At 34.1% G+C, this 27,153-nt stretch overlaps 4 protein-coding genes across 5 annotated transcripts in view; all 4 read left to right on the forward strand.

Moving 5' to 3' along the window:
• The window catches only part of LOC120326720 (uncharacterized), a 37,946-nt gene extending 14,674 nt beyond the window's left edge, over window positions 1-23,272 (forward strand). Inside the window, exons 2-7 of one of the 2 annotated variants that reach the window (XM_039393058.2) lie at window positions 19,012-19,164; window positions 19,471-19,604; window positions 19,735-19,814; window positions 21,726-21,791; window positions 22,555-22,638; window positions 23,001-23,272. In XM_039393058.2, coding sequence (XP_039248992.2) covers window positions 19,042-19,164; window positions 19,471-19,604; window positions 19,735-19,814; window positions 21,726-21,791; window positions 22,555-22,638; window positions 23,001-23,134 — 621 coding nt within the window. In that variant the 5' untranslated portion in view covers window positions 19,012-19,041 and the 3' untranslated portion in view covers window positions 23,135-23,272. The remainder of the gene's footprint in view (window positions 1-19,011; window positions 19,165-19,470; window positions 19,605-19,734; window positions 19,815-21,725; window positions 21,792-22,554; window positions 22,639-23,000) is intronic. The other variant, XM_078111734.1, reaches the window with a different exon arrangement.
• On the forward strand, window positions 6,792-9,111 carry LOC144421934 (ceruloplasmin-like). The gene is made up of 6 exons (XM_078111539.1): window positions 6,792-6,798; window positions 7,447-7,585; window positions 7,915-8,053; window positions 8,509-8,692; window positions 8,905-9,032; window positions 9,082-9,111. The coding sequence occupies exons 1-6, from the start codon at window positions 6,792-6,794 to the stop codon at window positions 9,109-9,111; spliced, it is 627 nt and encodes a 208-aa protein (XP_077967665.1).
• Window positions 9,747-11,877, forward strand: LOC120326555 (hephaestin-like). Its single transcript, XM_039392875.2, has 5 exons — window positions 9,747-9,954; window positions 10,234-10,366; window positions 10,521-10,684; window positions 11,650-11,708; window positions 11,788-11,877. Exons 1-5 carry the CDS (start codon window positions 9,747-9,749, stop codon window positions 11,875-11,877), a joined length of 654 nt encoding a protein of 217 aa, XP_039248809.2.
• Window positions 23,273-24,225: 953 nt separating the features above from the next.
• Window positions 24,226-27,041, forward strand: LOC120327002 (uncharacterized). Its single transcript, XM_039393371.2, has 6 exons — window positions 24,226-24,455; window positions 24,730-24,863; window positions 24,999-25,078; window positions 25,549-25,614; window positions 26,013-26,096; window positions 26,908-27,041. Exons 1-6 carry the CDS (start codon window positions 24,333-24,335, stop codon window positions 27,039-27,041), a joined length of 621 nt encoding a protein of 206 aa, XP_039249305.2. The 5' UTR covers window positions 24,226-24,332.
• The last annotated feature ends 112 nt before the right edge of the window (window positions 27,042-27,153 follow it).

Below are 27,153 nucleotides of genomic sequence, written 5' to 3' on the forward strand. Positions count from 1 at the left end.
AATATCAAAATGTACTATATCGCTGCTTTGGTCTCTATATTTTGCGCTGGGGAGGTATTAGCAATAAGACGTGAGTATTTCATTGCAATGGAAGAAATAGTTTGGAATTACAACGGTCCTGAGAGCAGGTACGATTTGAGTTAATTGAGGTGAACGAGATGACTTAAAAGAGATATTTGACTAGAATCCTTCACATATTTGAGAAATGCAGCAATGTCTTTTCTTTCAATATGCCAAAATTATTTTTTATATAATCAAGAAAAAATAATAAACTGTAATGTGTTCATAAAACCTACAAATAATTTGAGAGATAAAATATTTGTATGAGCAAAATTTCGTCTAGACATAACAGTATAACACCATTCTGCGTATATCCAATACAGTTTTTACAATATTAAAAAATATAACGCCTCAAATTTCCGAAATCTTTAATCAACCTTTAACAATCTTTCAAAATACATTGATTTGAATCCAAACTTTTCTTGCAGCCGAGTTTCTAGGCGTCGTGGACCGGCCAGAATAGGAGGAGAATATAGAAAAGCAGTTTTTCGTCAATACACCGATTCAACCTTCAGCACTCGAAGTCCGAGACCGGAGTCATTGGGATTATTTGGTCCTATTATTAGAGCTGAGGTATGACATGTTTTGTTGTTGAAGCGAATACAAAATTGAGCGATTCAAGTTTGAAATTAGTATTTATATCAAGGTGAACGACACGATCGTTGTTTATGCTTTCAACCGGGCCTCCCGACCATATAGCATTCATCCACATGGCGTTTTTTACGAGAAATCCAGTGAGGGAGCGTTGTACTCGGACAACACAACATCTTCAGATAAAGTCGATGACACAATTCCACCCGGAGGAAAACATACTTATGTCTGGGAAGTTAGAGACGCGTATGTAACTGAGTCTTGAAATAAAATAAGTTTCTAATATTATCCGCGTTGACCGACTATCGATTGAGTATTTTTTTTTCTTTTTGATAGGCAAGATTCTCAAATATTTGTACAAGACAAATATTTGCTTCATATCACTTACTTACTTTGTAGATATGCTCCAGGAAAGGAAGATCCAAACTGCTTAACCTGGGCTTATCATTCTCATGTTCACTCGTCAAGAGGTCAACACACTGGATTAATCGGAACTCTCCTCACGTGCAAAGAAGGTATCGCGTATCAAAGACTAATAAGTCACGCCGCAAGTGAAACTTTATATGAGGATCAATTTGATTATATTATTAATCAGAATTCCTCCTCACACAAATTTCAACTACGACTTTCTGAGTATGGGTGAATTTTACAGAATCCTATATATATATATATATATATATATATATATTAGTATGTCATTATGAATCGACAATTGTTTCAAAATCGATATTGTCTTTGTGTTCTAAATTGGCTATTTAACAACACAATGAAAATCTGTGAATGATGTCCAAAATTATTGTTAAACCATGCAAGGCAGTCTATGCAAAATATTGTGAACTCTCTTAATGTGAACTCTGATTTATGTGAAAGGCTTTGTTAGCAGAAGCAGTAAATGCCGCAGTAAATCGCGAACCTTGACATATTTATCAAGACGAAAATCGTTAGAACCAGGAATATTGTTTATTGAGCATACCCTATCTAGAGGAATTTATATCGTGTACAAACAATTTGAAGCTTTACAAACGCTACAATGATTGTGAAATAAACGATTTGTTTGTGCAGGGCATAAATTGGCCCATCAGAAAACTGTAAAATATTCATAAATATTAAACGCTTTGGCATTTGTTAGAAATTTCATCAAAAATTGCCAATGATTTCAAAAAGATTCTCGTGTGCCACACAAAGTCTTGATATCGATATAACACTTCGTTGTTCACAAGCGTTCAACTCCAGGACTGTCCATCAATTGGTCCATTACCACCAATTCGCTCATATTGTTATAATTGAGGCATTTATATAGTAATCAACTAATTACAGAATAAGGGTACCATGTAAAACATAGTATAAGTAGATAGCACCAATGTAAGTCGTTACATATGATGAAATTTATTTCAAAAAATATTATGCAACTTATGAACTGATAGCTTTATGAAATTTCTACAAGAATCGCGATACATTAGTTTCCAAGCGAAAATATTTATTTTTAAATTCAGGAACATTGACATCTGCGGGACAACGTACTGATGTAGATCGTGAATTTGCAATTATTGTCTTCATCATTGACGAAAACGAGAGTTGGTACATTGACGAAAATATTAAGGTAAGAAGGCGGCTCACTAATAATGTTAAAATTATTTTTATCACATTTTACTAATAGAGGTTTAACACCTCAAAACCATTATACCGGTTTGGCTGTACTGGAAAGCTGTAACACGAAATCCATTTTATATGTTTATTATTATTTCTAACCATAGAAACCAATGTTTCATTTGTATATTGTACTTAATGTGGAATGTGGAAATTACTGGCAAGTTTGTAGACGCGGTCTAAAATGACAGTTCAAAAAACTATGAGATATATAAAACCTTAAATTTTTGAATCAAGATTTTTAATCAAATTTTTATTTTTTGTTTAGACCTACACTCTGCAGCCAGAAACTGTAGATAAAAAAGATCCAGATTTCATTGAAAGCAATGTATTTCACGCTATGAATGGAAAAATCTCATTAATGCTCTCGGTTGAAATGTGCAAGGGCGATTTGGTGAACTGGTATCTCATTGGAATGGGATCAGAAATTCATGGGATGAAATTTACTGGAAATTCAGTAATATATTATCTTTGCTATTTGATTCAAAAGTCTTTCTGCACACTAACACAATTGTATTTTTGTAACGTCTGGTCTGACTGAGGTCAGGCTTCTTCAGACGAACATATTTCAATTGTAAATTTATTTGTGTTAGTTAGCAAGACTGTCGAATCAAATAGAATAGATATCTTTTTCTGCCTACAGCGTTCTTCAGGCTTGTCCATGGTAATGAGATTCCCAAAGAAATCCCATGGGAATCGTCTCATGGGGTGGGGTAGGATGGGACAGCACACATTCGTATTTTACATGGGACACGTGGGACACGAAAACCGTATAATTTTTGGGGAAATGATGGTAAAACATTTCGTTATGGACTTCGTGTCCATATATTTGAGCATAGCTCTCTTGTTAGTTATAAAGGGAAAAATATATTTAGTATTAACTATATACATCGTGAAGGGGCTGATGGACACATGTATAATAGGTATGAATAAAAGTTAACAAAGTCCGTAAATTTGTTGTTTTGCATGTATCTTTGTACATGTAGTCCTATTTAGTAGACGCCAGACCTAAATTTAACAATTTTTATTGAATTTTAATCCAATGGAAATCCCATGGGATGGGATGGGACAGGCATAACTGCTATGGGATGGGATGTGAATGGACCGAAAAATATGTTCCATTGGCAAGCCTAGCGTTCTAGCATTACGTATGTGGATCCACTCGCGCAAAGGAATAGTCGGTCAAGTGCAAAATCAATCAAATGCCACAACGCTTGGTTACTAGCGTACATTCAAAGTGCAATCAATTGTTGCAACTTTCACTATTTAAAATGGATTGAATTTAAAGCGTTCTCAATTTTATTTGTCATGTATATGGATTGTGAGCGAAATATATCGATTTAAAACCATAATGGAAAGCAATCCACTATTTTTTTCATTGCTTCTCAAGTTTATACTAAAATGTTACACATTCAAACTATTAAAAAAATCATCAGGCAATTACTAATGGACATCGCGGAGATATTGTGCCTTTGTTCCCGGCAACATTCATGACTACAATTATGAGAGCTGACAATCCAGGAAAGTGGATTTTTGGATGCCAAGTGACAAACCATCTTGCTGGCGGTAACAAAATTTCCTCATTCTTTCCATTTGCAAATTAATTTTTAGTATTTTCCAAAGTTGAAATTTTTGACATTTTCGATCATTAAAATGCTATTTGATAACTAAAATCGTCGATAAATTTCCCTTCGTTTCAAATCAAAGGTATTGCTATTTGGTATATTTTTAAACACATGTATCAAGAAGTAATTCTTTAATTTGACAAATTGTTTTGGTTTATTCCAGGAATGGGAATGTTTTACATAGTAAATGATACTTGTAAACCAGCGCTGGGGGCAGAATTTGGGAAAGGTTTAGAAAGTGTTGGCGACACCATACGGACATATTGCGTTGCAGCAGAAGAAGTGGAATGGAATTATGCACCAACTGGAATGAACATGATTACACACAAACCGATTGCTGAAAAGGGCCAGTGAGATACAATTATTATTTGCTCTTGCAATATGTATAAACGGGTTCATGTGACGGGTAACTATGGACGGGCCTAAAATCCACGAAAACTTAATTTATTCAACACGAATAAAAAAGAAAAATAACATATTGTTTTATTATATTTTGTTTTTTGAGTATTGGAAATGTAAGCAATATGCTTTTAGTCACAATGACTACCCGTGAACAGTGTTTGCTTTGACACTTTCTATTATTTTTTACTCTACATTAATGTAGACAATTAAAATCTTTTAGGGAAAGTCATGAATATTTCAAGAATAGTCCAGATAGAATAGGAGGAATCTATATCAAGGCGGTTTATAAAGGATACACTGATGATACATTTCAAGTAGAAGTGGAACGTGAACCTGTAATGGGAATCCTTGGTCCTATTATTTTTGCCGAAGTTGGAGAAACAATTCATGTTGTATTTAAGAACAAGGCTAATCGGGTGAGCATTCGGACCAGTGCTGGCAACACAGTAAATTTCATAGCCAAATTTCAATTGTGTCTCAGTGTTTAATGAAATGATTCTAGTTGGTCAGACGACTCAAACCTCAATATCGGTCCGTATAAATATTTTGCTTAATTTCTCTATCCAAGTATCATCTTAAACCTTAAATGTTTGTAGAAATGAGAACTGATTTCAATAATCCAAGTGAACTAATCATAACTTGTCCCTCAATTAGTGATGAACTTCCACATTACCAATTTGCTGAATAATATCGTGTGTGGTTTATGGTGTAAATATTTTGAAAGGCACAAATAGGGCACCAAATTCTTGCGTGCTTAGGGCCTCTGAAGAGTATGATTCGTCCGTGATTCAGATACACAGGTTCCGTGTTTCATCGAAGTAAATCTTTTTTGTTTTAACCTTCAGTATATAGACGTACCAACCTAGTAAGAATTCTTGGCCTAAAGCAATGTTACGAAATATTGTATCACGCTCAAAACGAAGTTTAACTCGTGATGTTATTACACGCTTGTAGCGGCATGCCAGAAAGTAGTTATATCCTAATTGTTATTGGAAACGAAATGGATCTATCGATCGTTTTATTATTAGCTGGTGTTCTGAAAATTACTTTTAACGTCAACTACCGGATCAATGGATTGATAAATTTAACTGGCTGTAGCTTTCACTGGTTTTTGAGAGAAGGATATTACTTTCATTCATTTTGAAAAATATCTGTGGTCTCTATGGGATTCTTTCTCACCTCGAAGTTTTGTGCAACGAAGTCATCAAAATTATACATTGCGTGCTGTGGTTCGTGATTACATCTGAGTGATCTTATAATCAGACTACTGTTGCTGTAGAAGACTTGATACTCTTTTGTTTTGGCTTTCGATCCATATATTTGAATATTGTTTTCTTCTGTTATATATTTTACACAGACCTATGAGATGGTTCCTCAAGGAGTCTTCTCATTTGGAGCACAAGAAGTAAAACCGGGAGAGAATTACACTTATGTGTGGTAAGCGAACAAAATACATATAACTTTGGAATTATTAAGCAACTGTTAGTTGAAGCAGGTAACTTACTTTGCCATAACTTACGTGAACAACTAAACTTCAGCAACATCGCAATAGATTCAACTAGAAACACAATACCATGCAATGGTGAGATGGTCTGTCATATCAACATGAGATCACTATAACACATTTGAGAGTAAACTTCAAAAACTGATTAACTAAATATTGTGATCCTAAATAGGATTTTATCTTCATGAAAAATATGTTGCTGTAATGAATTTGTTAATAACTTCAGGCCTGTACCAGACAGAGTTTCTCCACTCGAAAAAGATGACAACTGTATTACGCATATGTATTCGTCATTAGCCAGTCTTGATGTTGACCAACATACCGGACTGGTTGGCCCCATCGTGATTTGCAAAAGAGGTACAAAATGTCAATTATTATTGTTTGCGGAAACAAAATAATTGTTAATAAATTAAATATTTCATAACAAAAATACTTGAACTGACTATATACTGGTTTCAGTGTTGGATTATAATCCACTGAAGAGTTTCACTGATTTTCCTAATTTAAATTTTTATTAAAGTAATTTATTATTAAAACAGTTGGATAAAATATAATGCTGTATATATTTTCAAACCAAGATATATTTGCAATTCCCTCTTTATGAAAGTTGATAACACAACTCAGTTTAAACCTATTTTAACTATTCAGGAAGTATTTCGTCGCAATACTATTTGTTTGTTCTTATTTATGTTTATAATTTACTTTGTATATATGTGCTGTTATATTTTTTTATGGAAAAAAAACGGTAAAACAATAGTAATAAAGTAAAAAATAAATATAACTTTCTGTATTATACTAAACAAGGCACACTAGCAGATGAAATGAAAAAAACGGTTTACTACATGTTGTTGGCAACGTACGACGAAAACGAAAGTCCATATCTTCAACAAAATATTGATGCTTTCGCGGGAGATCCTTCATCGGTTGATAAAGATGATGAAGATTTCAAGGAATCAAATAGAATGCAATGTGAGTTAAAAACATTTACTTTTAGGACATGATAACAATAGCAAAAGTAAAGCGTGTATAATAAGGTGCCAGCGGTGGCTCATTAAAGATTTATGTTTGGCACTTGAGAATAAGACAGCGATGCAAAAATAGATGGACATAAACGTCAAAATGAAGTAGCTAAGGTATGCTATCTATCACGGTAGACTACCACCACAAAATTTGTAATTTTGATGACGTCATTGCAGAAAAGCGACCCCTTGGAGCCAAAAGAAATTTTAAATATAAATAAAAAATGATAGCCTTCTAGAATTTTCAACCACGGGGAATTTGAACGCAATTGGTTCAGTAATTAAAGAAAATTTTATTTCACAACGAGAAAAATACTAATAATGAAATGAACAATAACAACATAGTAACAAAACGATTCATATGTACATTTCGTGTCCAAAGAACGAAACTATTCGTCATAAAACCACAACTTGGCGACATAAAAGAACGTGAAATGAACCATGTCAAATATCCCACCTAGTCACACTTGTGAAATAGTTGACGATTTTTTAACGGAAATGTAAAATTATACTGTATGGTTTTGAATGTAAAAAATAAATTTACTCAGTTCCTCTAAAATTAAAAGTTTTTCCTTATCTTTTCATTATCTTTTATCAGCAATTAATGGTTTGGCGTTCGCTAATCTACTCGGCGTGCAGTTGTGTGCTGAACAATATACCGATATTCGTTTATTATCTCTGGGTTCTGAACTGAATAATCATGCCTTCTTATTGGACGGAGCTGCAAGAAAAACTAGGTGATTTCAAATTTTGTTGTGACGTATTAATAAACATATAGAAAAAATATTGTTTTTTGAAATTTGTTGTTAAATCCAAAAACATGAACATTGGCCGACATGGCGTTTAAAAATCGGAGATTTGTGAATTCACATAACGTGTGATTTGATATTTTTTTCCTGTTGTCAAATTGTTCATTAAACGAAGACTGAAAACCTTTTTAAATAATTTCCTATGCTGTTTTTATATTTGGGTGAAAAAATATTTTAAAAACTTTAGAATGGTAGAAAATGTTTCAATTTTGTTTTTTTTCATGTTGCAATGTTGAAGTTCTTGTGCTTTTTTTAAGAACCGAGTACACTGGCATGACTGGAGTTTTCCCCCATGTTATCAGCACGATGAGTGCATACCCATTTGCGCCTGGTGTAGCAGTGTATGGATGTCACGTATCAAACCATGGAACCAATGGGATGATCTCTTTTTATGAGGTAAATGAGAGTATTATGTTCGTGTTATCTTGCAACAACTTCGGTTTGGGAAGAGAGTTCAGCTCAATCGTTTGATCGATTAAGTGGCAACTGTTAACATTAAGCTAGAGACGTGCAATAAAGATCATCGCTCAGAGTGGTACAAAAAGATTTCACGGTAGCCTACACATAATATAATGAATCTCAATCATTAACGTCGTGTAATAAGAGAGGTACCTATCGTGGGGCTACAGGAGTCATGGTCATATGTAGGCGGAATAAGGAGCCTATTTTTCTGTGTAAAATTAACTTTTGTAACCCATATATATAACAATGCTGAGACACCGTTCAAATCGTATTGCAGGAACATTAAACGAAATGAACGGAGGAATGGCAGATGGTCAAGCTTTGCTCCAATTTTACGACCATAACCTCTCATAACAAAACTATTAACAAATATTTCTATTTTCATTAAGTCAAAATACTGCAGAGATCCGAAGCCAAAATTCCAGCCTTCTGGTAAACGAACTATTTATCTCGGCATTGTTGAAGAAGTTTGGGATTATCTTCCTCGTAGATTCGATCATAAAGGAAATTCTGTTGATGATCCAGAACATCTCGCTTATTTATATGCTCACCAGGAGAATGGAAAATACATAGGTTAAATTTAACTTAAATCTTTGCTAAAAAAATCTAAAGTTGACTATATTTGGTTTTTGTGCAATAACGATGGACCATTTGTGACACTTATGTATGCTTAATAAAACATTATTAACCGCTTGCACGTGTCTTTGGTATTTATTTTACTTCTAATATAATATCTAATCTTCTCATTACTGACAAAAATTCATGTTAGATAATGATATTTTCAGGATCAAGGTATAAAAAAGCTATATTTTATGAATATACGGATGACTCATTCACTGTTCAAAAACCAAAGCCGAAGCATCATGGATTCGACGGACCCATTTTAAAAATGGAAATAGGTGACGAAGTGAAGGTGACGCATTTGATAAAATTTTATGACATTTGCTTATTTTTATATATAGTTTGATAAATCGACATCTTTTTATGAATAAAACAATAACACGGTGTGTTGTTCAAAGGTTATTTTCAAAAATATGGCAACGATTAAGTTCAATGTGCTACCAATCGGCGTGTATTACGTCGAAATTATGAAAGGTCCCATACCAACTGCCGAACCAGGAAAAACCGTGACCTACACTTGGCAGGTATAAATTTATAGTTATCGTAATAAATCTGTAACAAACTCATCATAGTGATTGAATATAGCTTATTTTGAATTGCTTTCAAAATCTAAAAAATGAAGTTTGGGTGTGAATTTTTAATTGAAATTAATAATACTTTTTGTTTCGCATAATTTTATAGTTTTAACTTAATTATATTTTATTATATAGTATAATGGCTAATTAGCAATTGCAAATATGCCTGAGATTCTTGACTGCACTTTGCGTAAAATTTACATTTATTTCATGCATTGCATCGTTTTAAAAATATTCAATAAAACACAGGTAAGACCGGAGTTGGCTCCGAATCCAGATCAACCTGATTGTTTCGCCAGTGCCTATTATTCCGTCGCTGATTTCAGAAAAGATGCCTACAGTGGAGCTAGAGGACCCATGGTCATATGTAGGCAAGGTAAAGAGCCTATATATATGTATAAAATTAGCTTTTGCAACACATATATATAACGATGCAGAGACACCGTTCAAATCGTATTGCAGGGACATTAGACCAAAAGAAGGGAGGAATGGCAGATAAAGAGTTCTCTTTATTATTTTACATCACTGATGAAAATTTAAGTCATTATATTGATGAGAATATTCGTGAATTTGCAAAGGCTGATCCAGGAACATTAAATAAAAAAGATAATTTATTTGTGGAAAGTAATAAAATGAATCGTAAGTAAACTATTTTACTATATTACTGTGGGTACTGTATCACAATTATCACACATTTATTGTCTAAACATTTCTATAAAAACTAAATTGTTTGAACAGGTGGAGATTTTCTAACGTTGAAAATTCACTTCGATATTCAGATATTTTTTTACGGAATTTAAAAATGATGCAAGGATTTTTATTGTATCTAATTAGTATATTTTATACCTACCTTTTTCCACATACCAGATGATAGCGTAGCAGTGACTTACCAATTTAACAAATTCTATGCATATATAGATATCAATGGATTTCTTTATCATGTTCCTGAATTAAATATGGAGAAAGGAGAGCTTGTGAGGTGGCATTTGTTTGCAGAGGGAGAAGAAGACATTCATGCGGCTCATTTCCACGCTAACGCGTTTGTACATCAGTGAGTTTACTTTTGTATTCATTGCATGTTCTATTTTAATCCGTATGATTGTGTTAGTTTAATAAAATATCACGTCTTTGAATAGCGGAAACAAAACATTTTGGTATACACGTGTTTTTTAACATTCGATATGGCCTATGTTCCTTATCATTAGATCCAGCTCCGAAAACAAAGGAGATGTGTTTGATTTGTATACAGGACGGTATGCTACACTCTTAATGAGACCGGATGCTGTTGGTGAATGGCTTCTACATTGCCATGTTAATGATCACGTAGATATTGGAATGGTTACAACATACACTGTTCAAGATCAGACAGGTAATTAGCAATACGATTTAGTATCTTTGCTTAAAGAAACTGGTTAATTACAATGCTTCATTCATCATTATGTGAAACTACACAACTTCCAATTTGTAGCCGTTGTATAAACTTTTGTGGTCTTTGTTTAAAACGACCATGAACAAACCCCCCTCTATCTATAGTATACAATGCAATTGTTGAATACGGAATTGACCCATGGATCGTTTGGTAAATTCTTGTTGTTGTTATCCTTGACGTCACACATTAACAAATCCGTATTAGATAACAATAAACATTCTGGAAATAAAAGGCTGAAAGGAAATGACCTTTGTTTAGTGAATACAGATTTCGCCAGGATTGTCTAAACCAAATAGGTCGGTTGAGATGAATTCAAAGTACCATAATATTCGAAAAACTGAATGCCAGAATTGCGTAAAATGGCTGCTGGTTTTCGGTACCTTAGTTTTACCATTCAAATTTCATCATATGTGAAACGAACACATTTATATATGTATGTATACACAGTTATTAACTGTAATTTGAACGAAGAAAAGACCATGGTAAACGATATATATATAGTGTTTGTTACATGCCAGTTTTACTAAATGGTTGTTATAAATTGTATATGCTCTTGAGTCGCCATTTTGATGCTTTTTTCCAAATAAGTCCAAATGAAAATTCACAAAGCATATTTTAATACGTGTTGTCTTCGTGATCTCTCACATTTGTATGTATTGCAGTGGCGTTCGGAATACCGCTAGACAGCTTGTAGTCTGGGAAGCTGTTAATTAAAATCGAACGTGAATTTCGTATTTGTAAAAGTAACGAACAAATAAACTGAGAATTAGGAAATTTATATCTTATCGTTCAGGACATTTGTTCCTAATTCATAATTCCATTTAAGAACTGATAATCTGATATCAGGTAAAACGTGAATATAATTACTGTTATATGTTTGTTGTTCATTTCTGGGATAACTGCAGAATATTTGCCAAAAGAAGAATTCGGGCTTTTGAAATTCTTCGCCCGGTTTGACAAAGAGGTTTGTTAGATTATATCATTTATTTATTGTTATTTTTAATGTACTGTTTTATGAACATTTTTTTTATGTTTTTATAAAGATATCTAAGAGCGAAGCAAACAAGTTTGATTTTCCAAAACAAGAGGGATTTGTGTCCAAAAAATATCCGAAATGTGCTCGAATAAAGTAAGATGTCTGAATCATTTCATAGATGTATTTAATTTCCAAAATATCCTAAGAGTTAATATTTTTTGACTGAAAATGACGCAATCTGGAAACATTTGTTGATATTATTTCAAAATTGACGTACTTCATACAGGATCAAAGTTTCAGAAATTATTTGATATATATGATTTTTGTATATTTATTCCGGGAGAAGTTGCTACCGCGGCTAATATAATCTGCGAATTGCGGTCTCTCGACAAGCTGCGTCGGCCTAATTCAGGAACAATGCTTTTAGTACTTCATCTTTAATTCTTGTTGTTAGGATTTCAATTTGCTAATAATTATTTAGATATACTACCGGTCTAAACGGAATTTGTTCGGCACACGGTGATGAAAAATACTCAACTTGTAGAGATCGGACATGTACTCACATATCTTACTACGGTTCATCAAAAAGGAATCCACAAGTCAAATTGTTCAAACCCTTCATATACTACGGTGTTGAGTGCAAGTAAGTCCAAGTTGTATAGAAAAGTGGTGCAACAATTGTTTTTTTTTGTCTTTCTGTGGGCTATTAAAAATTGACTTTTTTTACAGGAAGCCAAAGAAAGCGTGCGACGATGACAAAAGTAACGATGAAAGAGATAATAACTTGTATTCAGTCCCGTATAGATCATATTATTTAGAAGATGACTCCTGCGAATGTCAGACTATCTGGTGCTCTGGTGAAATTGAGACAATTTACCAAGAAAGTGACAAATTGTTCAAAGGAAACGTCACAGTGAAGGTTTGTGTTCTTTTATGTTGACTTTTATAAAAGTCCCACAATATATTAAATCAAAATTATATTTAGTATATCTATCCATTCAATACAAACATATGGAAGTGGCGGAAATTTATTCTTGATAATTCTACATTATTGTGTGAAAACTGTAAAAACCACCGCAATTTGCGGAAAATATGTATGATTTTGTTTGGAACTAGAATAAAAGAGGGATGTAAAAAATGCTTGGTTTTATATCACGTATTTTTTTTTTATCTCAGAATCCATGCAAATGTGAATGTAGAAGGAGGTTCACGATGACCTGACCTTATGCCGGACAAAAATAATTTTTCTCTCTTTCACACAAATATGTATTCCATTGCATTGAAGATGGTTAGTAAATGTGTCTGAGAAATAAATGTTTGCAAATACAGTATTTCTATTCTGTGTTCCAAAGGATTTAATGAGAAAAGTGTTTGGAAGGTTTGACAATCTCCTCAATTGTGAGAAGAATTCAAAGTACCTTTTAATTTTCCATATCTTGGGCACCTCGATTTTTTCTTTTAATAGGATGAACATATACAAATCCATAAGCATGAGTAGTTTTGAATTGGAGAAAAGAATATTGTTTGAATATTGCGGTACTTCTAATACGTCAATGTAAGAAATTATATGATAAAAGGCCTCAGGACTTAATAAATGCAATCCCTTTAATTAAGCAAATTTCAATAAACGATTCCTTTTTCAGTCAGCGCTTTTGATTTGATAAATTGCCGCAGGATTGAATATTAGTACCACAGGCGTATTGCGATGTGAAAATACACTTGTGTTCCAATCAACACTTATTACATTTTTTCTTTGAAATTCTATCTACTGACATATCTTTTCCAAGAAAAACCTAAAAAAAACTCATATATCACGGCAGAGTTTTTTTTTATGAAAAATGAAATGGTTCTTCTTCAACCAAATTTCGATTTATTCCTTTCTCAGTCAGCACTTTTGATTTGATGAATTACCGCAGGATGTAATATTAGTATCATGAGCTTAACGAGATGAGAATACTTGTTTATCAATCAACACTACATTTTTCTGTGAAATTCTATTTATTGACGTAAATCTCTCGCAAAAAAAAACCTCTGACGCCAGTGGTTACTTACCATAACCATTCTATCCGTGATGTCAATATTTAAATATCAATTATAGTTTTATAATCTCATAAACAAATTGTAACTCTAAGTTCTGGTATTGTTATTCCAATGGGATGTTTTAATATTTTTAATTAAGTATTGAAAATTTGAAATCAATAGTTGCAATAAGAAACGATATTCCGACAACAAACTAACTAAAGCTTATCGCTATTGGAATCCTCATATTTTGCAAGACTGGTCTGCAGCCAGCAGAATAAAAATGTTGTGCAAAATGAGACATATATTAAAACAAACCTGGGTGTTTTCAGCAATCGATGATAGATCAGAAATCTACAAACAAAATCTGTGAGTAAAAGTTCTGTCCACGGAATGTTTAATGTACGTAGTAACTATGAGACTTCGGAAAAATGTGACATGAAAAGTGGTTGATCTATCCCATTCTTGTATGAAGCTCTCCAGATACGAGGAACATCTTCTGCAGTAGTGACTGAACTCCTATTGTAGATTGCACGTACAACCACCTTGTCTATTTTATGCAACGAATTCCAATAAAATACTGACTTGTAATACCTTGTCATCATGGAATTTTTTTATCGGTCAATGGTACAGAGCACGTTAAACTGCATGATCAGCATAAGTCATTTTCCTCTTACCGATTTTAAAAAACTGAAATTGGGGAGCGACGTTACAACAGTTGAAAAGCTGGATAGATATAGTCTTGTACAAGAGCTTTTTCACTTGTAATTACTGGACGTTCCCAGTTAGTTTTGAGGAATTTAGAAGTGATGTAAAGCTGTGCAATTTTTGCTGCCTGAACATACTTGCAATGCACTCATTATATTCAAATATATTTGAATACAGCAAAACAACAACATTGAACGCTCGAAATTAAGATAATCGATGAAACCCTAGTAACTTCGATATGCGATAATTGGTTTCCTAACTCCATTTATTTGCGAAATTCAAATTTTCAATTTCTTTACTAAAGATCCAATCTCATTGAGTAAAAATCGTTGAATGCGTCATTGAAATGTCAATTGGATGGTACCAACATTTTTGGTTTTTATTAATTATATCAAAAGTTATGACAAAAAAACGGTAAAAAAAACACAATTTTCTCGAAAGCTATTTGATGAATTTTATTGATAATGTTATTTATAGCTTTATTTTGTTGTAATCTATCTAAATATACTAAATTTTTAATCTAACTGTACTAGGGAAATTTTCCATTTTGAGGTCAAAGGTCAACTGGGTTTTCGAAACCACTCTCTTAGAATATAAATACAAACTTTTCGCATCGACTGATGCAAAAAAATTCAAATTTGACTGAAAATTCGCTGATCCGTATGTTTTCGGAGTATAAATCACGAATTCGTAAATTACAGCAATATGTCATATCTCAGATAATCCAATCTATAAAATAATAAAAGTTTTGTCATCTCATGTCTAGAATCCAAATATATACAGTATATACCCAAATACTTTTTCTACTTCTGTGTGAGGGCATTGAGAATGAAGATATAGGCAATTAGAATCAGTGGCGGATCTAGATCTAGTTGTGCAGCTAGCGATCAATAAAATCAACTGTGACGCCAAAATACCAACATATCATGCTGTAAAGAGGGCCAGGCGTCAGACACACCCTAAAACATGCTGAAACTACTGTCCTCGGCTCTTTCAGGGTACAAAGTGTAACCGGTGTTAAATTTACCTTACCGGCAAATCATTTAGCGGTAGCAGTAAACGTTTTTAATGAAGGGCGATGATTAATAGGCAATGACTATAAATATTCCTTGCGGTGTCGACCATATCCATTGGTGTTTCTCATTTCCTAAAATAGGCTAAAAAAAAGTAGTCCTTCGGAATTGGGCGACGACGATTGGACAGCAACTCGACTATATTTTAAACGAACTGTATTACTTGCGTGAAATTTTGTCGTACCATTTTTTATTGAATACCGCTGTTAGTAGCTCACTATATGCTACAGAAAACGAGTAGCCCAATTGCAGCAAAAATAGCATGTAAACAACAGTGCAGCAGATAGATGTATATATATAAATAAAATATATATAAATATATACATAAAAATAACAAATATATTGAGTTTTACATTGTCCCTTGTAATTTACATAGACCCACTTTAATCTTCGTACGCAAATAGACACTTTTACAATGTTGATTCGACTCCATCGTCAACCTTAGTTATGTTATGTATTTTAACGCGGGCTACATGATCAGATACGACATCACCATTATTCATTGAATGATAAAATGTTTTACTTGGAATGTATTGGAATTCCACGTTTATATATATCAGTAATTTCCTGTGGTACGCGTAGGTATTCAAGGTGGTACGCGAGTACATTCTTTTGTTTTTGGTCGACCAAAGGATGTTTTTAGAAGCTCTGTTGTCGTGGTGCGGAACGTCTATTTGCTCACATCACATGTGACATTACAGAATTTATAGGTAAGATGTGAACACATATTTACTTTTGGCGCTAGGGTGCTCCCGTCGAGGTGGTTATCATTCCTAAACCGATTTATCAAAATGCTAAATTTCGTTAAAACTTCAGCTCAAAATCTTCAGTTCTTCAAGCTGATTTGTGAACAGCAAAGACGGAACAGAAAGATTGTTCTTCAGGCTTAGCATGGTATCCTCGTACTCCACGCTGACTTTTCACGTCACTCTCTAGCTCAGTGGTTCTTAATTAACGTATGGGTCGCTATACCCAAACATGGGCCGCCGAAGGTCTAAAAATGGGTCGCGCCAAAGTCGTCAATGCAAGGGCGATCCAAGGGTGGCCAACTATTTGAGCTAGTCTAATGTCTCAATTCATTCTCTTAACTGTGGTATTTGAAAACAATAAAATATAGAAAAAGAACTGTCTTTGGACCATTGTTACATCATAATTTATATGTCAGTCACGTGCCTTGTTTTATGGGTGTCAACAGGGCTGCCACTTTAGATGTTTTATAGCTAGATCCAGATCTAGATGTAAAATTTTGAGTACAGATGTTAGCTATAAAATCTAGATATGTTTTTTCAATGTTCTAAATAATATCCAGTGGGAAATAAAGAAGCGAGGTATATAATTGTTAAACGAACAGTATTTACAAGAAGATGTATGGTTGATAAAACTTAAATCATATGCCTGATATGAAATCCAAGGGATTTTTATCACATAGCTGAAGAGAGCAGTATAACTGTATAAACTATAAAGTATATGCCACCAAAGTATTTTTGGCGCGCCCGAAGTATGTGCACAAAGATGGCGCACAACCTGAACCCTAACCTGGTACAACTATCATTTTCAGGTTGTGTGCCATCTTGGTGCACATACCTCTGGAGATCCGTTTTTTTTATTTTCAGTATTTTACATAAACAGCTGAACCTGAGACTACTTGCAAATTTGACTGTTTTAAAAATGTGTCTTTGTTTTCTGTCAGCAACATAAGACATATCTATACTAAGGAACATTACCGGCAGGGCAGAAAGTCATCTACAAAACTTCAATCTTGTAAAGTCAGAAAGTGAAACAATAATACGGCAACAGAAATGTAAGCCAGCAATGTTACTACGTCATTCAAATGCTGCTGCTGCTGCTGCTGCTGCTGCTGCTGCTGCTGCTGCTGCTGCTGCTGCTGCTGCTGCTGCTGCTGCTGCTGCTGCTGCTGCTGCTGCTGCTGCTGCTGCTGCTGCTGCTGCTGCTGCTGCGGCTGCTGCAGTGAAATCAAACAAACTAAGAAACAGCAGGAAGATAGATTCACTGAATGAAATACTAGTTATCAATAAATTTAATCCAAATACAAATAAACAATATTGCACGTCACGTCATATAAGAAACCTGTTTCGATTTAAAAAAAAATATGCACAGCAGAAACATATAAAAATCCCTCTGAAGCAAGTATAGCAACAACATCAACTTCAAATGATCTTCGAAATCTACTATGATGTAATATAATGAACTATTTGTACTAACTTGTTTCGTTTATTTTTATTGACTTTAGTAACTTCATGTATATCTATTTTTTGGATGTTTTGTTTTCTAATCTAGATATTTTTAGATGTTCTTTTGAGGTCAACACAGATGTTTTAATTCAGACAAAAGGGTGGGTGTCAGTAACCATGCACGTGGCTTGTTGCTGTGTTGACCGCGCAATTAACAATTTAAATATGCATATACGTTGTATATATATGCATATATGTTTAATAAACTCAGCAATGACGCATGATGTTGTAAATGAAAATGGTGGAATAAACGCAAAAGATGTGCTAGAACGTGAGCAAGTGTTGATTCGGTATCCATGCCGGATAGCGACTGTCAAAACAGCGACTGTCATAATGACGACTTCATACAAGCGACGGAATCGAGTGATCGACTGTCAAAACGGCCACTGTCATAATGGCGACCGCATTAAAACAGCGACTTAACTTTTTGTACAGGAATGACAAAACTGCGAGTTGTTGCATTCTGCATCATTTTCAATCAAGTATTTGAAGTTTAAGATTTCTGCAATTACGACAAAAGATATGCATTATCGTTTTTTTGAATTTTCATTCACAAATTTTGTCATAACAAAACGACTGAAATAGCCATGCAGGTTTTTACTTTGTAAGTTTTTTCAATATTTTATACAAACAAAAAAGCAAAAGAAAGCATCAAATTATACATCAATCCTATCCGAAGCTTTTCTTTGTTATGTTTTACTTAAAAAAAACATCATCAAGACAGGTATGTCTGATTTAATAAGATGTGCTTGCGTAAGATGGCTTTGCCAATGAACGTGGCAATAAAAACAAACATTCTTTCCTGCATACGTCTGCTGGATCAATATAGCGGTGCAATATTACATCAAATGCTACAATGCATCAAATGAGAATTCAAGAGCGTATTTGTCTGGGCATAAAACACCGCCTGTCTCCCTCCGAAATTCACTTTGAGTTGCCTAACTTAGGATAGTTTTAATTTGTTCCCTAAAAATATGTAGAATTCATATAGAATTAGCTGCAACGAAAAAATAATTTATTAATTTCTTCTACTTTGTACATTCATCGTTAGTACAACAGTTAGGCTACCAAATGATTCGTCAGTATTACTGGTGGTTGGCAGAAGTGATTGTTATGGGTGAGAAAACGCGGTCAGGACTATTCGATCGTTGAATTTATATTTTATAAATTTGTACTGTGACAGAAAGGGAAGTAAATATGAACAAAACTATGTATGTTTTTATTTACGATATATATAAGGTTTGCATTAAATTATATAATATATGCAACATGACAATTCTAATTTATTTTCAACTGCTCGTGATTTCCATGCCATTTCTTACCCCCGTGATTTATGGCCACAGGCAAAATTGCCAGTATCCACCCAGAGGAAACTACATACAATGGGAAAAGGTGAGTATTGAATATTCTCATGTTATGATGTTAATTTAAATTGCTTCAAAAACTTAATTTGAGGAGATCTAATATTGCAGAAGAGTTTCTACGTATACAAATATACGACACACAGTTAAGCTTCGTAAAATTGAGTTTCACACACAATATACGTTTCTATGTTACGAGCAAGACACGGCATAACTTATTGAAAATATGAATTTGAGTAACTTCAGAACAAAATTTTAAAAGTGTGCTTTACACATTTGACTTGATTGGAAGAAAATTTAACGTTTGTTCAGATTTTACCTTTCTGTTAATTTTCAGCTCGAAGGCAAAACGTTCTATAAATCAATGAATGATGGTGATGCAATATCTGCAGATGTAGCTTGTGTGAAACTACATAACTTTACTAAAGTAGAAGATGGTGTCGAGGCGACGTTTGAAAAGTATCTATTCAGGTACATACGTTTCAAATTGATATAGATTATAGATGCCAAGTCATAATAGGTCGCAAGAAAAATGAATTTAACGAAGTTAAAATGGGAAAAACTCTATCAGTATTTCTACTTAATAATAATATATTTACAGATCACCTGACAAGTCCGATATTGTACCAATACATGCACGAAACGTTAGACGTGGTTTTTACATGCTTGATGAGAGCACAGGTTTGTATTGTTTATCGTCTACATCAGTTGTTTTCCACAGGTTTTCGGGCCAACCTAGGGTTTGCATCCAAATCCAAAAATCTATATTAATATATGTACATTGTTTAACGATAATAATATACCCATCAGGTTCACCACTAATATTAACCTCGTTACACTTTGAAGATAATTTTGTTATACAAGTATTATGCTTACTTTTATATCTATATATATTTATAGTTTATAAACAATTCTTCTGACATACAACCTTCTAAGTATTGAACAGTGGTTCTTCCAACTTCTGGAATGTTCCATCGGTGTTCCACGCCACCAAGAAGATGAAAAACCACTGGTATACATCATATATTGGAGAAGAGTGGTCTAAACACTGGCACGCGGGACACATGCTACCCGCAGAACAATTTCAGTATATGTGATGAACCATGGAAGCGCCTAACTTCGGACAGTTCCTAACTTCGGACAAAAATTTTAAACGGCCATATCTTGACTAAAAAGCGCCGTATAATGCCAATTTCAATTTTTAAAGCTAGCGCTGTTATGTGTTTATTTATTCTCAAATTTGTTTTGTTGCATAATCAATTTTTTGTTAAAAAAACGGAAATTTTGCTGAAAAATGACTGGCCGCTATTCAACGGGGGAGAATGTCGATCCCACTCAAGCTATCCTCGTCAAAATACCATCATTCGGTAGAGGACGATATTAATGTATATAATTTGTGAGAGTGGTCGCAAGATGTCGTACGAGATTTTAATAAGACCTAAAATTATGAATTATAAAGTTCGTCGCAATATTGCGATTTTACACTGCGTCAAAAGTTACGTCGACCTCACATAGATCATTTTCGCTCACTTCCGAGACGATGTCACGCTGCGTCGCAGAAAGAAACTTTGACGCCCGACACACCGGCGCTAAATTAACAATTTCCGTTTAGATTAAGACGGCGTTCCAGTGTAATATTTCTGTATTTTGTTCGGTCCATGTGTGATTATATGCCAAAATTACATTAATGAAAATATATGTCCCATTTGGTCATGCATTGTAAGTTAAAATGACAGTCATATAATAAAGCCTGGGTGAATTTATTCACTCGAAGTGAAAAATATATTTATACTTCTCAAAAAAATTACGGGGCCGATCCCAAAGTTAATTAACAAGATTAAATTGAAGAATAAACTTTACAATTGCGTACGCCATGTTTTTGATATATCTTTATTACTTATAAAGATAACAGCGTAATATCAAAAACGCTATCCGTCGAGAATATTGAAGACTTACAAGTCCTATAAAAGATTTCATTGTAGATTAAAAGGGTTTGCATTAGATTATTTTGCATATGTTATTTCCTGATTAAAATGACTAACGTTTTATGGGGCTGATCTGACGTTACGAAAATAACGAAGAAATGAAACGAATGTAAACATAGCACGATGGAAGTTTCAAATAATGCATTTTCCACGTGACGTTGAGAAGTTACGTTACGACGCCGATCGAGCGTAGGGTCTTCACGCAACGACGTGATTACGTCACGCGCATCGGAAGCCTCTTTCTGCGAACGTCGCAGTTACGCAGTGAAGAAAATGACTGTCCGAAGTTAGGGCAGTTAAGGATAATGGTCAGATGTCCAGAAAAATAGATTATTTCAATAGTAAAAATGTTCCGACGGACCCGAAATTTGCAGGGAATGTAGAGTAAAGAATGTAAGTAATTGCGCTGTTTGGACAATAAACAGCCGAGTTATTGGTGGAAGTAAGGTCATTTTGTCCCAAGTTAAGCGCTTTTACGGAATATAATGACATTTAGTTTTGAAATACTTAGAAACATACCTTTCATCTTATATTATTATTGCCTAAATTGTTTTCATAATTCATTTTTTTTCATGCAAGAGTTTCAATTTTCATATATTTATCACAGACTCAGCAATGATGCGTGGTATAGTGAAAACAGATGGCCCGATAAACGAAAAAGCTGTGCGCGAAAGTAAGTTAGTGAAAATTTACAATTGCTCTCTTGATCACCATTGGTGTTTACTAGTATATGCGTTGGTTAGTGGCGCCGAAGCGAATTGTGACTAGAGCGAAACATTTTCGAATACCTGATTTCGCAATCGAATCTCGTAAACTTAGAAAATATTTAAATTAATAAAACGACGTAATTGTGCGTAACTTTTTCATTGTAATGACCCTTTCAGTCACATTATAACGGCTACAACACTTATTATAAGATTAGTGATGTGTGTGTCCTTACTTATTGGAATATGTGTTTGTACAAGCACTTCATTTTTGTTGGCGCGGTTCTATCCACAGTTCGAAACAATTATTCGAAAGATCTTTATTGTCGAATGTTGTATAATTCAGTATAGAAAAAGTTGGTGAAAAAGCAGTCAAAGGTGAGGTGAAAAGGGTCTTAATTCAGAATTGCAGTTTAAAGTTTGAGCAGCAGTTCGAAATTTTCATCTGAACCGAATTATTTACTATTCGATTCAAAATGTCAAACCCTAATTGTGACCACATATCTTTACTTTTAAACGGTTTGTTCTGCCGTTTGCAATGGAACGAGTTCATGTGAACTGTTTACCTGTGAAACCCTCTATTGCCTTTTAATGTATCCAGATATATGTATGTACCTTTACGTCTTTTGAATGAAATCCTGCATACATACGTAAAATAATTTTGATGATATCAAAGTGGGAGATTAATAAAAATTTAAGATTTGTTTGAACTGTTGACAAGTTCATTTTCAGATATCGAGGTGATGTCCGCCGATCCGCAATTTTATGTGACTGATTATAAGAATTACTTCATCGTTGTTCGATGCTCTGAAGAAGGTCAGTTTTGTTTCATTATTCTACTGCAGAATCCAGAACTGATTTATCGATATTTCACTGCACAGGCTTTGAATCATAACAATGAATTTGACTAAACATCTCAGTTTTGAGGCGGATTACGACTCTTGCTTTTGGAAGGGCGAACTTTTTAATTTCAATCAGGGCTTCCTAACCTATTTTGTCTCGCTATCGGCATCCATCCCCCTATTTCTCGCGCAAGATTAGTGTTTTATATAACATTTTATATAACTTTGTTATGACTTCGCGTCTCCTCTGGCATCCAAGAAATGCTGAAACTCTTCTTATTAGGAAAAGTAAACAACTCCCCAACTTCTTCAGCACATATTGCCATTCTGTTTTAGGTCGATGGTACGTGAAACCCTTCACTGAAAGCCCAGTACCTACTGCAGAAGATGTTCTTCGTATATGGAGAGCTTTATACAAGAATGGAATAGATCAACCACTTTTCATGTCACACTGCTCTAATGTTCTTTAGGATATTGCTGCCGTCCAAACTTGCTTCTAGAGCAATTTAAACCAGACATAATTATATCACTACATATCTAACTATATATATATATATATGTGGACAGAAATGTATTCAAATCTGCGTTGTGTATGAGAAAATACAATATAGAACCATATGAATGACTTTGTATTCGAAATATACATTTGCCCCAATAATCGAAGAAGTTATAAAATAGGAGATATCTGTTATATCTACACCCTTGACGGCATACCTAAAAATATCTTTTGGAATAGGTTGACTTTTAGTCAAATAGAATGCAGGTCAATGCTGGTACAAATAGATTATACGGAATTTTAGCCAATTGGCGAAAAGCAATATATTACACTAGTAGTGTTCAAATCAGCCATTCATCTTTGCTATTGAAATGCATTCTTTTATAAGCCTACAAAAAACATTTGAGCGCTCTCAAACTGTGTATGGTCTACACTACACATAAACTGATGAGCGTTTTTGAAACGTCAAACGCGTTTTTCCTGAATGTCACTATCGTGCTGTTTTTTATTATTGATCATATTGCATGTCTTTCGGCTACAGTTGTTTATACTGATTCAGATGGTGTTCGCAAGGGTAAAAGAAGTGAGGGTTGTGTCAAAAATTAGTTTCGAAATCCATAATTTCGAATACTTCAAAACCATCAGTTATTGCTGAATTGTTTATTTATTACTTATCGATCTTGATCGGTAAGAATGTTGATAGGTATTTGTCTGTATGTCTGTGTGTTAGATGCACGCGATATCTCACGAAAGAAAGATTGGATTAGCTGCAGATTTAGCATGTGCGTTCATCATAGCTCGGATCAGAAGCCTATTGATTTTGGATGAATTATGTCGTATAATTAGCGAGATATTAATTAATTAGTGATGGGACAAACGGTGTCACTTTGGAGTAAGACTACTGTTTTGGGGGATCCCCTAACCTTCGATCGATAAGTCTTCGGTTTCCAACCGAATTCTAGTTTATTTATGTTTGTTCGAATCAAAAAATGGGATTGACAATGAGCTAAGTATATACGTCAGGACTATTTGATCATTAAATTCATATTTTTCAAATTTGTATCTTGACAGTAAGGGAAGTAAATATAAACAAAACGATATATATATATATATATAAGTATATATAATATATACGATATAGGGTTTGCATTCAATTCTATAATAAAAGCAAAATGACGAGTCATATTTATTTTCATTTGCTCATGGTTTCTATGCCATTTCTTACTCCCGTGATTTATGGCCACAGGCAAAATTGCCAGTATCCATCCAGAGGAAATGACATACAATGGGAAAAGGTGAGTATTGCATAAAATCATGCTATGATGTTAATAAAAGTTAAATTTGAGAAGATTGGCGTTTAAAATACTACTATATATATATATACGATACACAGTCACACAAACAATAGTTTCACACACAATATACGTTTCTATGTTACGAACAAGAAACAGCATAATTTACTAAAAATATGAATCTGAGTAAATTCAAAACAAAATTTTAAAAGTGTGTTTTACACATTTGAGTTGATTGGAAGAAAAGTTAAGAAATTACCTTTTTGTTAATTTTCAGCTCGAAGGCAAAACGTTCTATAAATCAATGAATGATGGTGATGCAATATCTGCCAATGTAGCTTGTATGAAAGTACATAACTTTACTAAAGTAGAAGATGGTGTCGAGGCGACGTTTGAAAAGTATTTATTCAGGTACAGAAGTTTCAAATTGATATAGATTATAGATAGATGCCAAGTCAAAATAGGGCGATAAAAAGAATGAATTCAACGAAGTTAAAAGAGACTAAACTTTATCAGTATTTCTAGTTAATAATAATATCTTTACAGATCACCTGACAAGCCCGATGTTGTACGACTACACGCACAAAAAGTTAGACGTGGTTTTTACATGCTTGATAAGAACACAGGTTTGTATTGTTGATCGTCTACATCAGTTGTTTTCCCCAGGATTTCGAGCCACCCTAGGGTTTCCACTCAAATCCAAGAGTCTATATTTTTATATGTACATGTTACATATAATAACATACCCATCAGTTTTACAACTAATATTAAACTCGCTACAATTTAAATATTATTACAAGTATTAGGCTTCCTTGTAAATATAAATATATATTAATAATTCTTCTAACATACAGCCATACATTAATCAGGGGTTCTTAGAACCTATTAAAATCTCCATTAGAGTTTCCACACCACCGAAAAGATAAAAAACCACGGGTCTACACCTTTTATTGGGACATAATTTAAGTATATATATGAGTTTCGAAATACTAGGAAACATATTTTTCACCTTATATTATTTTTGCCTAAATTGTTTTCACAGAAATAATCTCATTACAATCTAATAATTTTAATTTTATATATATTTTCTGTAAAGACTCAGCGATGATGCGTGACATGGAGGAAGAAGATGGCCCAATAAACGAAAAAGCTGTGCGCGAATGTAAGTTGTGAAACTTTACATTTGCTCTAATAAATACCATTGGTGTTTTCTAGTATAGCCTACGCAATTGAGCCAACTCGGGTGAGACATTTTTGAATATATACCTGGGGGTTTAAAACAAGAATGCGACGATTCGAAAGGTTCGTCTAACTCTAAACCGATTTATTTACTATTCGAGTTCGCCCCGATGCTTACTTTTAAGCGCCTTTAAAATTTCTACATGTTTTCTATTCGCAATGAAATGAGTCGAAGTTAACTTTGAACTTTCTACCTGTGCAACTCTCATACCTTTTCGTCTTTTGAATGGAATGCTGTATGCACGCACAAAATAATGTTGATAATATAAAAATGAAACACCAATGAAAATTGAGTAATTTTATCTACAAGTCTATTTTTAGATGTCGAGGTGATGTCCGCCGATCTGGAATTTCAAGTGACTGATTATGAGAATTACTTCATCGTTGTTCGATGCGCCGAAGAAGGTGAATTTCGTTTTACTACAGAAACAATATCTAATCACAATCAGCACCAGTGGCGTAGCAAGACTCTCGTGGGCACCCCCGCAAAAATGTTTCGTGGAAATGATCCTCTCGGACATAAGCTAAAACAACGTTTTTTTATTTCGTCGAAAAGCATAACATGTCGTTATTAAAAGGCAATGGTAACATCAAATTTGCCGTTTATCTTGGTTACTTTAATTTTTTTTTATACGTGCTTCCCCTTCTGCCCTTTTCCTGCGTTCCTGTGCGCCACTGGGAGGTTTTGCTTTCGACATCATTCTGACAGCCTTCGTAATTTTGGCGGTGCGATCAAACCCCAAGACGCCGAAAATCGACGACTCCCTGGCATTGCTACGTAACAAGTCGATTTGAGCAGAACTAACACTAACGTTATTAGATGTGCTATTCTGGTTTTGCGGCTTAAATTTCTAAATTCTAACCGCTTGGGCTCCTTTGCGCTGTGGGCCCTCCCGCGACCGCGGGGGTGGATGCTACGCCACTGCTCAGAACTAATCACACTACTTACAAACAGCTCAGCTATGGGGGCGGAATCTAACTCTTGCTTGTAAAAGAGCGAACTATTTAATTGCAATATTATTTTTAGTCAGTGCTTAGCTTATATTGTCTCGCGGCCGGCACCCAACCCCTATCTCTGGCGCGAGGTCAGTGTATTTTCACAATTTTGTTACAAATTTTATACTTTTTCGGCAACCATGAAATGCTGAAACCTTCCGTGTGAGGAAAATTAAACAACTTCGGAACTTCCTCAGCATATATTGCTATTCTGTTTTAGGTCGATGGTACGTAAGACCCTTCACTAAAAGGCCAGTCCCTACTGCAGAAGATGTTCTTCGTATCTGGAGAGCTTTGTACAAGAATGGGATAGATCAACCACTTTTTATGTCACACTGCTCTGATGTTCTTTAGCATATTGCTCCCATCCTAAACTTGCTTCTAGAGCAATTTGACCCAGACATAGTTATATTACTACATATCTAACTATAGACAGAAATGCATACAAATCTGCGTTGTGTATAAG

The sequence above is a fragment of the Styela clava genome, chromosome 4, assembly GCF_964204865.1.
Source record: "Styela clava chromosome 4, kaStyClav1.hap1.2, whole genome shotgun sequence".
Lineage (NCBI taxonomy): Eukaryota > Metazoa > Chordata > Ascidiacea > Stolidobranchia > Styelidae > Styela > Styela clava.